The sequence below is a fragment of the Limulus polyphemus genome, unplaced genomic scaffold, assembly GCF_000517525.1.
Source record: "Limulus polyphemus unplaced genomic scaffold, Limulus_polyphemus-2.1.2 Scaffold1177, whole genome shotgun sequence".
NCBI lineage: Eukaryota > Metazoa > Arthropoda > Merostomata > Xiphosura > Limulidae > Limulus > Limulus polyphemus.
Window position 1 is genome coordinate 34,870 of NW_013666787.1, and position 14,420 is coordinate 49,289.

General features: G+C 34.1%; 1 protein-coding gene across 2 annotated transcripts in view; it reads left to right on the forward strand.

Moving 5' to 3' along the window:
- Positions 1 to 7,781: 7,781 nt before the first annotated feature.
- LOC111086544 (epidermal growth factor-like protein 8) overlaps positions 7,782 to 14,420 on the forward strand; it is a 32,349-nt gene continuing 25,710 nt past the window's right edge. The window contains exons 1-2 of one of the 2 annotated variants that reach the window (XM_022389746.1): positions 7,782 to 8,262; positions 10,851 to 11,097. In XM_022389746.1, coding sequence (XP_022245454.1) covers positions 10,922 to 11,097 — 176 coding nt within the window. In that variant the 5' untranslated portion in view covers positions 7,782 to 8,262; positions 10,851 to 10,921. The remainder of the gene's footprint in view (positions 8,263 to 10,850; positions 11,098 to 14,420) is intronic. The other variant, XM_022389745.1, reaches the window with a different exon arrangement.

Below are 14,420 nucleotides of genomic sequence, written 5' to 3' on the forward strand. Positions count from 1 at the left end.
TCGTGGATTGATTCCTTTCACCCACTATTTATGAGCAAACGCTGTTTTTCATACTCATCTTTCTACTGTGATTTGTCTTGAATAGTAGTTTGGAAGATTTGAAATTTTCTGTTTCATCTCCGTGGTGGAGTCTAACCCTGTTGCAGTTCACTCATTGATGTCTAGAGGAGTCTAACCCTATACAGTTCACTCATTGATGTCTAGAGGAGTTTAACCCTATACAGTTCACTCACTGCCATCTGGAGGAGTCTAACCCTGTTGCACTTCACTTAATGATATCTGGTGGTGTATAACTCTGTTGCAGTTCACTTAATGATATCTGGGGGTGTATAACTCTGTTGTAGTTCACTCATTGATGTCTGGAAGAATCTAACCCCATACAGTTCACTCATTAATGTCTAGAGGAGTCTAACCCTATACAGTTCACTCATTGATGTCTAGAGGAGTCTAACCCTATACAGTTCACTCATTGATGTCTAGAGGAGTTTAACCCTATACAGTTCACTCACTGCCGTCTGGAGGAGTCTAACCCTGTTGCACTTCACTTAATGATATCTGGGGGTGTATAACTCTGTTGTAGTTCACTCATTGATGTCTGGAAGAATCTAACCCCATACAGTTCACTCATTGATGTCTAGAGGAGTCTAACCCTATACAGTTCACTCACTGCCGTCTGGAGGAGTCTAACCCCGATGCACTTCACTTAATGATATCTGGGGGTGTATAACTCTGTTGTAGTTCACTCACATGCATAACTATGGGATCCAATTAGTTAAACAATCGGTGGAGGAATACCCAGCATGCATAGCTACCAAATCCAATTAAACAATCAGTGGAGGATAACCCAGCATGCATAACTGCCAGATCCAATTAAACAATCAGCGGAGGATAACCCAGCATGCATAACTGCCAGATCCAATTAAACAATCAGTGGGAGGTAACCAAGCATGCATAACTAGCAGATCCAGTTACACAATCAGTTGGAGGCCACACAGCTTTCATTTCAGCAGTTATCATTTCCAACTATAGCCACAAAGGACTGTGCTCCACGCTTTAGTGAAAAATATATTTAACGAGCAACGACTGATATGTATCAGATCATGTTTTGCCAATATAATACAATATTGTTGTTTTGTGTTTTTTTTTACTGCTTTGATTTCTCATATCACGCTTTACTTGCAGCACAATTCTGTATATACAGTATGGTCATGAAAAGTTAACATCTGTACCGTATTCACTAGTGCTGCTACTTTCTTTAACAACGCATGATTAACGACAGTTCTATTACCGAGATTCTAGTCTGGGTAATATTTAAAAAGCAACTGACAATATATGCCTCTGTGTCTTTGATGTATTGTAGAAGAAAATATAAATTTACAGTAAAATAATCTTAGACAGCAACTTCTATTCTAAAAACCCTGACCTTTAAGGCTAACTTCACATCTTAATTCACCATTAAACTGACTTTCTGGCTTGTCGAATAACCTGATTTTTTTTGTTGTTGTTTTTTTTATCGTTAACTGAGACTGAAGATGGACCACGTAAAAATATCCTACGAGAACACGTTTCTCGGGATGAAACATTTCAACCTTTACAGTCACCTTGACCTCTGTTTCATTACAACAACAAAGTAGATGGTATAATGTTACACCATCGAATTTCATGATACTTTGCGAGATTTAGATCATATAAGTCTTAAATATTAAAACATGGACAGGAATAAACGGGACATTAATGAAGAAATAAATGAACAGCTTTTCATCATCGAATGTCATCATGTCTACAGTGCAAAGAGGGGACTACAACAAATGATACATGACCGAATATTCTAAGAAGACTTTTGTGTCAGTTCTATGGGTATTTATAGAGTGGTGTACTCACACGAGATAGAAGATGACCATAACGTTATTTATGGTTGCCAAGGTTAGTGTGGTTAGAAACATCAGAAATCTACTGTGGTGTCTTTATAACTTCTTCTACTATAATTATTGTTTGTTTGTTTTCACTTCATAAGAACTGGATTTCTGATCGTCCGAGTGGGATTGAGCCTTAACGAAACTTGTAAGTTAGAGTGAGATAATATAATTTTATTACTCTGAATTATACGTTTTGGGGAAAGTGAACTTTTGAGTGTATTTCGCTAATAATAACGCTTTATGTAAAATCATCAGAGTGCATTAAATAATCGAATTTGATTAGAAATAAGGCTATCCGAAAGGAACTAACAGCTAAATAACAAAACATTATATTGATAGAGTTTATTCATGTCCTTTTTGATTAGTGGCCGGCATGGCCAGGTGATTAGGGGCGCTTGACTCTGACTCTGAGGGTCGCGGGTTCGAATCCCCGTCCTACCAAACATGCTCGCCCTTTCAGCCGTGGGGGCGTTATAATGTAATGGTTAATCCTACTATTCGTTGGTAAAAGAGTAGCCTAAGAGTTGGCGGTGGGTGGTGATGATTAGCTGCCTTTCTCTAGTATTTCACTGCTAAATTAGGGTCGGATAGAGTAGATAGCCCTCGTGTAGCCTTGCACGAAATTCAAAAACAAACAAACAAGCATACTTCATAATTAGTGAGTCACATCACTGAAGCAGTTTTACGTAACAAACTTTGTAACCGTTAAAAACTCTCGACTTCTAGTATCTACAGTTAAATGATTATAGACATTTACAAAAACAAAAGATAACGTACTATTTTTGATCGTTTTTCTTTGATTCGAAGTGTACCAAAGTAAATTTGGAAGTAAAACGATAAAAGCACTATTTTAGAACTTATAGAATGAATACACGGTGTTGTGTTGCAAGGAAAACACATACTCCTGTATAATGTAGAGTAATTATATATATATAGCAGATTTCAATAGTTAACAACTGTAACTGGTTATTCTTTAGAATGCAAATATTGTATTTTGGCAGTGGTTTGTAAAATTACTGGATAACAAAGGATAACTGACAGCTCGTGCTTGACATTATTGCGGATTTCCCACGAGAATCGTAGTCTCGTTAATGCATTCATCATGTTTGTTTTAACACATGAAGTAAAACCTAACCTTGTTCAGCACGTCAATCAGCTTTGTTACATAATTATTTATATATACATATAGAGTTAGAAATAAGCTTGTTCAACCATCGTTTGTACGGTGATATTTAAGCGCAAAGTTATGCAATAAGTTATTGAACCAAACTTCTTTTTAGCGTTATAACTCCTTGTAATTCGCCACTGAGCAATCAGGGAAATCCCTACTTGAATATTTCATTTAGCTTTATACATAATAATTAATATATCAGCTGACTAAAGTGTTCATTTGGGTTAGTTAAGCATAAAGCTGCACAATGGGCTATCTGTGCTCTGCCCTCCACGGGTATAGAAACCCGGTTTCTAGCGTTGTAAGTCCGCAGATATACCGCCATGTCACTGGGGGATGATTTGGGTTAGTTTTTATACATTAAATAAGATATAAAATTTGAGTAATCTTTCATACCTGTTGTTTTATGTTTTGTATTTTAAGCTACTGGTTTCTTACCTCCCTTGGTTACTCTTCAGAATTAATTCATTAATAAAGCTAAAATCTTATTTAAAATTCATACTAGATTTACTTGAGGTCTCTAGATGAATAAACATGGTCTGGTGGCTACGACGCTCAACTCGCAATCTACGGGTCGCGAGATCGAAACCTAGTTCCGATCATACTCGCCATTTTAGACGTAGGGACGTTATAATGTGATGATCAATCCTACTGTTCGTTGTTAAGAGTTGGCAGTGGGTGCTACCGGACGGTGATTCCCTAATTATGGTTGGCAGTTCAAAAAATAAAGTCAGCAGCAGATAGCTTTAGTGGCTTTACCACAAACAAAGCTTAGTAGAGTATAGTGTATTAATTACTTATTGTTATTTTCATTAACAATATTGGTTATACTCGTTAATATATGAATTGTCATTACTTTTTAATTTCATTTTTTTAGTATAGAGACTGTTTTGCATTGTTAACTTAATATATGTATTTAGAGCTAACCTAAAGTTGCCCGATCCTCGTGAGATATTATTGGGATTACGGCCGAAAATATCGTTAACAGTGCGGGGACCCAAATGATGAAATACTGGATCCTAATCTTTATAAATAGAAGTGTAAGAAAAGTATATTTAATTCATTATATTGATTGCCAGATTGGGTTTTAGTTTCGCTCTAAGTACATAACTTGCTCTGATTAAAGTTAATATTAAACTACCTAAATAAAAAACTGGTACAATACACACAATTAAATTAGCATTAGCACACTTATATTTGCACCTCCAGTGCCATTTGCGGAATAGTTCTGTTTGTTTGTTTGTAGTTAAGCGCAAAGCTACACAATGGGCTATCTGTACTGTGCCCACCACGAGTATCAAAACCCGGTTTTTAGCGTTATGAACCTTCAGACTTACCACTGAACCACTGGAGGGAGCATGTTGAACAGTATAAAAAATATAAAATGTTTCAAACTGAAAATTTTTAATAAGCAAATAAACGTGCTCTCAGAGAAAGAGCATGAAGAGCCTGCTCCAATTCTTTTGGTTTCAATGTGTGACATCATGAGTGTAAGTGGGGGAATGTTTCCCCTTATCCTTAGATATGTTATAATTTTCTATCAATTTTCTCCATTTATTGTTTAGTTTACCGTAGTGTCCCTCTGTCGGTCAGCAGTAAGTTTACAGGTTTATAACGCTAAATTATTTTCTTGTTGTTATTCAAATGTGTTGTCTAGGATTCGCTGATGGCTTGTTTCATTTACACACGTGCCTCGCTTCCCTTTTTTGGCACTTCATGGAAATGTCACATGAGTTATGAAGCCATGGAGGTCAAATGGTCTTGAATACAAGGATGTACAAGATACATTTTAAGATAACACACACACACACACAGCATAGTAATGATATGGGAGACTGAAACACATGAAATATTCTCAACATGATATGGGAGATTGAAAAACATGAAATCTTCTCAACATGTAACCTAATTTAAGACAATAAAAGAAAACTACTTGCCAGTCATTATTTCTTGGAATCCAAATATTACTCCTAAGATGCCAACACTAACTTTTGGTACGATTTGTTATCTAAATTTTATTATCAAAGAGACAAATAAATCGCATACATTTTATTATCAAACATCTTATAATTCATGTAAATTTCCAAAATACATGCACACGAAACTATATTCTTAGTTTATCTAATAAAATACGAGTGTCTGTGGAGGGAATGCTTATCCTTAAATATGTTATTATTTTGTTATCAGTTTTCTCCACTTATTGTTTAGTTCACAGTAGTATCCTCCTGTCGGTAAGCAGTAATTAAAATTAGAGTTCGATTCCTCCCTTCCGGTTGGCAGTATGCCGATAGCCCATTGTGTAGTTTGCACTTAAAAATAATAGCTTGCTTACCGTAGCTTCCGAATTATGCACTGATATTTATTCCAGTACTTTTGTTTTTATTCTTAAAGTTCATACAGTATTGGCTGTTAGTTTTTATATTTTACATTAAAAGTGTGTATAAAAATGATATAATATAGTTCAATGTATGGCATTTCTTTAAAACAATTTAACTAAAATCAGTATAGTCAGCTGATCAGCTTCTGTTTCTCACTTGTGCTAAGAAGATCACACATATGCATAAACGTAACTTAAGGACAACAAGGGGCCTGTTGGTCCATCTAGCCCGTCCCATCCGCTTAGCCAAACTCTAAAATAAAACACTCAAAATTAGCCCTTATCATTCAGATATTTATAAAGCCTCCCCTTAAACTCTCTTAAATTAACTGCATATACCACATCTGAAAGAAACTATTTCAAAGGCAAACCACCCTGTTAGAAAAATAAAGCTGTCTTACCCTGTCAAGACTTATAATAGTGTCCCCTAGTCTTACCATTCTCACCATTAAATACGAAAAAAGATGATGCATCAACGCTATCAATTCCATTTACAATCTTAAACACCTCAATCAGATCCCCTCTAACTCTTCTTTTTTCAAGAGTTAACAATTTCAGAAATCTTAACCTTTCCTCCTGTGACAACCTTTCCATCCCAGGTATCATCCTAGTAGCTCTCCTTTGAACCCTTTCCAACAATTCAATGCCCTTTCTAAAGTAAGGAACCCAAGACTAAACGCAATACTCCAAATGTGGCCTAACTAATGAACTATACAAACACATTACAACTTTTTTTTTAGACTCGTATTCAAAATTTCTGTGGATACAACCTAAAATCCTATTTGTTCTCCTACTAGCAATATTAATTGGCTTGGATTGTTTAAGAGACTGACTGATCAGAAAAACAAGATAGCTTTCTTCCATAACACTGTTAAGGTTATTCTCATCAAATGTATACTCGTGATTCAATTGTGATATCCCAAATGCATTACCTTGCATTTATCATAATTAAAAACCGTTTACCATTTATTTGCCCAACTCATCAAATAATCCAAATCATTTTGTAAGGAAGCAGGATCCGGCTCAAACTTTAAGATATTAAGCATATTTAAATAATTTATTGATCATTCTTTCATCTATGTCACTAGTACAAATCAAAACAACAAGGTGCCAAATAAAAGGCTTGTTAAAAGTTATCTTTGTAGGTGTTGTCCTCCGGTGAGACAGTGTTAAGTCTACGGACTTACAGCGCTGAAATCCGGGGTTCGATTTCTCGCGGTGGACACAGAAGATAACCCACTGTGGCTTTCGCTAATACATGCAAACTGTAGGTGTAATTGATAGGATGACTTCTTGAATAGAAAACTGATGGAAGAAAGCAGAAACTTTTTATAACTATAATTCAGTTAAGCTGGATTAATGTCACAAGTGGGGTACCTCATGACTCAGCGAATCATCCGTACCGTAATATCCACATAAGCAGTAATCTCTTCAAATAATGTCAAAAGATTAATTAGTAAGGCAAGATTTTCCCTAGTGAAACTATTCTAAGTATCCAACGAAATTTCATATTATTATTAAAAATGTTATTAGAACCCAGACTATCAAGTATTAATTTTAAGTAAGCGGTAATTCTGCATATGTCAAAGCATTAGTTAACAATATACATATGTGTGTAGGTGTACAACGGCATTCCCTCAAAACAGGAATATTGATACTTTTAACTTCTGAGCTCAGATTCATATTCTTTTAACTATGCTAAATAAGACATAAAGGGAACTCGAACAATTTTTTTAAAAATACGTTTCATTTGAGAAACATAAAATAAATTTAAAGAGTAAATTATTCACTCTAAGTTTACTTAAAAGTTGGTTATTTGTTGATGAGTATGCTTTTAACTTTTCAAAATTCGCTTTTATATTTATCGACAGAAGGAAACTACTAGAGCTGACCTTTCGCCAGTTGTAAAATATACTGTAAACATCAGCGAAACTATTTACTTATATTAAAAAATATTCGAATCTATTACAATAACTTATATCCTCTTACAACTGGTTCGTTGATCTATGACACACGTGTCAGTCTTCTCTTAATCTTTTGCGGACTTACAACGCTAAAACCGGGTTTCGATACCCGTGGTGGGCAGAATACAGATAGCCCATTGTGTAGCTTTGTGCTTAATTCCAAACAAACTTGATTTTTTAAAGACTGTTTTACTTCCAAAATAATGCAAATCTTTATGGAGTATTTAGTCTATAACGTAAAGTTGTAAAGAGAAAATCCTTGATGTGTTCGCTATTGGCGGAGAGCTAGATATTAATATCACTGGGTCTTTATCATAACGAATTACTGCTTCTGGGTTAGCACATTTCTTGTTTGACTTCAGAACATAAGAGCTGTGTCTTCGATGATTAAGACTCTCATAGCTCTTCAGGTTAATTAACTGATATTTCCAGCTGTTATATTCATGTAGTTAATTTATCTACAACAGAGAAAGTGAGTTCTGATAAAAGTGGCAGAAGAAAAGGTGATCTGACCACGGATTACGAACGCGCTCAAAACAATTTAGCCAACAGCCACGTTTCATATGACGCTTACTGCACTCGGTATCGCATACACGCGCAGAGCAGATAATTACCTTCGTGCAGAGAGCTATGTTTTTATTCATCTTAAGTAATAAGCAATACTTCCAGTGGTAGATTAAGGAAACATTTACAAAACAGAAAAACTACATAAGGACATATTGGAAAACTGAATTCTCAAGATTTATTCATATGTGACCTGTCTAAAGCAAGGAAGTAAAAAACCGAAATTTTAACATGCGTGTTGCGAAGTGGCTTTTAGTGAAGGAGTATCAGGTAAGTGTTAATAAAACCTTACTTTTGTCATGTAAGAACTACACAACCTTATTTTTCTCATGTATGAACTACACAACCTTATTTTTGTCATGTAAGAACTACACAACCTTACTTTTGTCATGTAAGAACTACACAACCTTATTTTTGTCATGTAAGAACTAGTTCTTACATGACAAAAATAAGGTTGTGTACACAACCTTATTTTTGTCATGTAAGAACTACACAACCGTCTTTTATGCCTTTTTGTCACTAATAAAAAATATTTTCCTTGGAAAGTTTTCCAAAACATCTACATGTAAAACTTTATACTATTAATGATAAATAATTACATTTACATGTAAAACTTTATACTATTAATGATACATCATTACATTTACATGTAAAACTTTATACTATTAATGATCAATAATTACATTTACATGTAAAACTTTATACTATTAATGATAAATAATTACATCTACATGTAAAACTTTATACTATGAATGATAAATACTTACATCTACATGTAAAACTTTATACTATTAATGATAAATACTTACATCTACATGTAAAACTTTATACTATGAATGATAAATACTTACATCTACATGTAAAACTTTATACTATTAATGATAAATACTTACATCTGCATGTAAAACGTTATCCTATGAATGATAAATAGTTACATCTACATGTACAACTTTATACTATGAATGATAAATACTTACATCTGCATGTAAAACTTTATACTATGAATGATAATTAATTACATATTTATTCTGAATGTAGCTCTTACCATCTATTACACTACTTAGCATATAAAAGTAATCAAAGGGTTAGTTTGCCGATTATAAACTTAAACAACACAGTTTTTCTGTGAGTCTATGATGTTACAATGCATATCAAAATAGTTTAAAAAACACCTTTTGTGATGTTCCTTGTGTAACATAAATAAAGGTTGCTAAGAATATTGTTAACTCGTTTCGTAGTTTCAAACACTTTACCGACGCTATCATCAAAACAGAAGTGTATTTTACAATAATGCTGCCCGATTTTGGTAACTGAAAAATGAAGCCAGGAGCCGTTGTCTAGCAAAATTACTTAAAATAACGTTTTTTGCAAGGTAAACCCCCGGCACCCCCACCAGGGTCCACACAAAAAAAAACATACAGTACAAATGTGTTGATGTTATTTCTTGTGCAGATCTCAAAGATATAATTATTAAGTTATATGTGACTCGTATAAACAGAGTTTCTAAAGTTTAATCAGACACCACTAGGCAGTCGAAGCATAGAATAGAAAGGTAATGTTGTTCATAATGAATGAAGAGAGTATCCAACACTATATTTTAGAGTTTTACAACGACATTAATCTTATTGAGTTTCAGGGTAGAAAAATCTGGGATTCTCAGTTCGTGTCCAAATTATGACGTGCTAAAGATATTGTAGAAACATAATTAGAGTCATTATCTGAAGACATCTAGCGGTTTGATGGATTACTAAACCGAGCGTATCAGAAGTTCTAAAGTAGACTTTGATACAACATTAAAAAAAATATTAAAATTCTTAGTGTGATATTGATTACGGTACTATAGTTATACCAGCTCTTGCGATATGGGCGTCGCGGAACGATTAGAGGTAAAAAACAACAACAACTAAGAAGTTCTCCTTAACAAGAGGATAAAAACAACACTTAGCTATAAACCGTGAATAATGTGTCCACATCTTTTCTTTTTTTTATATTTAACAAAGGACATGCTATTTTAAACTGGCATGGATCAAGCTCGGTTCCTGAACAGAGAAGTAAGACTAGAAAAAATCAAGTTTGGAGAACAAGACTACCAATTAACTGGCCGTAACGTTAAACAAATTTATTATTCCTACATCGTTATGAAGAAAAGTTTCATCTGATTAAACCAGACCTTGTAATAAATTACATCTCTACCGAGAGCTGAAGATGGTAACGTTTTAAACTGGTATTTTATTTTGTTTAAATTCATTGAAGTAAGCCTGCTTTATTGTGGACGTAATGAAGAAGATATAATATCGCATCCCTGTTAGCAATATTATATCTTCTTGTTAAAATAAGGCAATGGTTCCCAAGTTGGCCACCCCTCCCTGTTAGCGATATTATATCTTCTTGTTAATATAAGACAATGGTTCATAAGCTGGCCACCCCTCCCTGTTAGCGATATTATATCTTCTTGTTAATATAATGCAATGATTCATAAGTTGGCCACCCATCCCTGCTAGGGTGGCCAACTTATGAACCATTGCCTTATATTAAATTAGTTATAGTAATTAATAAGATATGTTTTAGTTCTGCTCTTTGTAGGAAGCTTGCTTTATCAGAAGTTAATGATAATATATATGTATCTACATACAAATATGTATATATAAGATATTTAGCGAACATATACTACTATCTACGTTAAAAAAATTGCATTCATTTTTATTTAACGTTAAACGTTTTAGAAGCTCAGGCAACATTCCAAAGCCAAACTAATGTTGCATATGCAATTGTTTATATTTCAAGAGGCATTGATGCTGTAAATAAATTTCCTCCTTTAAGTGTTATTCTAACAAAAGTATTTCCATCTTTTGACACAGACAGAACCACTTAAATATTTATCAGAGATCCTACAACCCATCATAATTTCGTCGCTTGAATTACAAGAAGAATGGCGTCATTAAGAAAGTATGCGTTGTGTCCGTACAGTTTGCTTGTTTTACTTTGTCTGGAGATTCACACCTCTACAAGCGTCAACCACAATAAAACCATACAAAATTACCACCAAAGGGCTTCCAGTTCAACAAGGGTCACGAGTCGCCCAAATCTCCACCATCGTGTCGTAGGGTAAGTTTTACGATTATGCTTATGACTTAGACTCTATAAGATAAAATAATGCACATATAAAAGATGTGAGGTTAGAGTCGGATGTAGGAAGAACATGTATGAAATTTAATATAGAAATGTATATAAAAAGCACAGATGTAGTCTTGTAAGTCATCTTTTGTTAAATCTACTAATGTCAAACTAAAAGCCAAGATTTATTGAAGTATGAAGGCTAGTTAGGCCTATCATCTCCATCTAAATTAGGCTAAAGCTCTTTTGTAATAGGAAGTATTTGTTCATTGACTTTTTGTAGCTTAATGTAGAAACCTCCAGGTTGCTATTATTGCCAGTATTGTCGTTGTTCATTATCTGTTATATGACATAAAACTCATATATGATATGAATGGTTTTGATGCTTCGAACGAAGAGTATTGACTAGTTTAATCAAAACACGATCATTATAGCATTTAATGGAGTAAAATGTTTAAGGAATTTTTTATATTTCTAGAATGGTTATTTTTTCTCCTTTATAGTACCTTGAAACGTTAGACCGGAAGTGTCTGTCACTTTAATCGACCCGATATGACTAAACATTGCGCGTTTCAAGTGGACGTCACAGAATTAGTTTGGCGAATTTTTTCTTTAACTTTGTGGTTATTCAAGATTATTGTAAGGAGTCCTATTTTAAACAAGAAGTATAGTGTTATTTTTTAAAGTTATTTCTGTGAGTTTTTACGGTTTGATAAATTGGTTAAAACGAAATTGTACTTTGCACACAATGGATTAATCACCAAGTCAGATAGATGCTTATACGTTCGGGTATAGCCATCCCTAATTGTGAACTGCTGACCAGAGGAAGAGCAAACAGTCAGCAACGCCCATCATCTACATGACAAATTTTAACCGGAGAGAGGGAATTGCTGTCACTTTTATAACGCACTCATGGCTGAAATTGCGAAGCGCATTCAGAGGCATATCATAGGTCGAACCTCGGACCTTTTAATGTGCAGCACAGCACCCCAACTACTAGTTCACTTTCAGACCTGTGAAACTGTGAAGCATAGATCTTATTGATAGTGTATCAAATATGCATTAACAGGTATCATTACTTACTAAAACATTGAATATTTGGAAGTACAATACAGGTACCAGTCGTCCACATACTGTTTTTATAAGAGAAACGTTGTGTTTATATATATAAATTTATGTTTTTCATTATGCCACATAGTCAATTTTTTATATACTTGGGCTACATTATTTCTGTGAGAATTTAACAGAACCAGCAAAATTAAACATAATCAAATTTTGATACAAGTACAATTAAAGAATTTAAGGCTAGTTTAAATATTACTGTGAGTTAATGTAAAGTGTGAAAACGTATTTTTTAATCCAGCATTTTTTCACTGGGGCAAGAAATCCTGTTAATTTAAGGACCATCATATTGCGACTCCCCTATTTATAACTGATAAACTACAGGGAAGGCTGCTACTCAACATCACCCATTGCTAAATCTCTTGCTACTCTAGTCGAATAGTGGGATTGACCGTCACATTATAACGTACCCACTGCTGAAAGAAGGAGCAAGTTTAGTGATAAGATTCGAACCCGTGACCCGCAAGTTGCGAGTCGAGCGCCCTAACCACCAGGCCTGCTGTGAATAACGTTATTGCGTTCTACATCTTATCAATTTTTGTTTTTGAATCACGACTTTACTTATGATTTCTCTGTGTTTTAATGAGATTTTTTATTTTGATTTACAGTACATTTGTAGCTATTGTTTTAGACAAGGGAAACAAGCAGAAAATTGTCTGCCTTACAACTAGCTCTGTTCCAAGATAGCCGTGAAATTGGGATCCTGACATTTCGTTACTAGGACAACGTGTATTCTTGCTACATCATTTTTGTGACATGACAGTTTTTGTTACGAATATTCATTTCCTGACAGGTAGTTTTTAAATATAAAATTGATTGACATTTGGGGACCATTCAAAAATTACATAACAATATGGGGATGATAGAGTGTCTAAGCCTGTATTACGATATGTTACAGAGGGTAGGGGTGTCATGAACAGTGTCACATAAAACATAAATTACAAACAAAACAATTTTGGTTTACAAAAAACATTTATTGTAATTTAACATACTTTGATTTGAATTCAAAACACCTTTAATAACTTGAATATTTGCAAACATAATATGAGGGGGGAGATGATGTCCTCCGGTGCTCGAATTAGGTAGTAGTGAATCTAGTAACAGAATTCATCAATCACAAAAAGTACTTGTAACAAAACAATCTTTCCCCGCTGATTTTTCCAAGCCAGTTCCATTGGCTGTGGTTTCGCAGACTCGTGGAATTTCCTGTTTATAAGACTGTCATGTTAATCTGTATTACAATCTTTCACAAAATTTGTGATTAAAAGTTTATTTTGTTTTACTTTACATCATTTACTTTTTATAAGATTAGGATGTAAATACGACCCTATAATCTGAAAATTGGGTGAACAACATGACTTTAATTATTTTTCATTACTACGCTGCCCCCTAGTGGCACAGCGGTAATTCTGCTAATTTTTAATTAAGCACAGATACTTTGTGCTTAACTACAAACAAATAATCTGTTATGCTACGGTACAGTAAGAGTCATTGGGGGAATGTAGCCACCTCTATATAACACAGAAAACGCGTGGTTTTATTCTACTTGTGTGTCTATAAAACTATCAAATAACACCGATTTTCAATGTAATGTTTTATATCACCATTAAATTTATAAGAAAGTTCTCTTGGAAGTAATCAAAGAAAGTCCTAAGCCTTTTGCAAGTATAATGCCTGCGAAATTGACGTTTTTGATTTAAATATTTTTGCATAGACGTACTCGTCGACTCTATAAAGCCAACTCCAAACTCAGTTCCACCCTAGCAATAAAATCAGTGTTTGTTTGTAGTTTAGCACAAAACTGCACAGTGGGTTATTTGTGTTATGCCCACCACGGGTATCGCAATCCGGTTTCTAGCGTTATATTTCCGCAGACTTACTGGGGGTCATAAAATTAGTGTAGTGGATGTGTGTTACATATAAAGAGAGTAATTTTTATAAAAAATAAGATAAAAATATTCAATTTGCAGATGGCGTCACGTTGTGTGGATAATACTTTCTGCCATTTTTAACCCAGTCAAAGGTACCAACAATTTTTATGCACAATCTTAAAAACTAATCAAAAATAATAATTGATTCTGTGCCACTGTGGTCTTGAGTACGTTAAGTTTGTTTTTACTCCTTTTGGAACGTGTTTTATTTAAGGATGTCGACAATAACTTTTGATTTTGTCCTCTATAGAGAATTTGGTT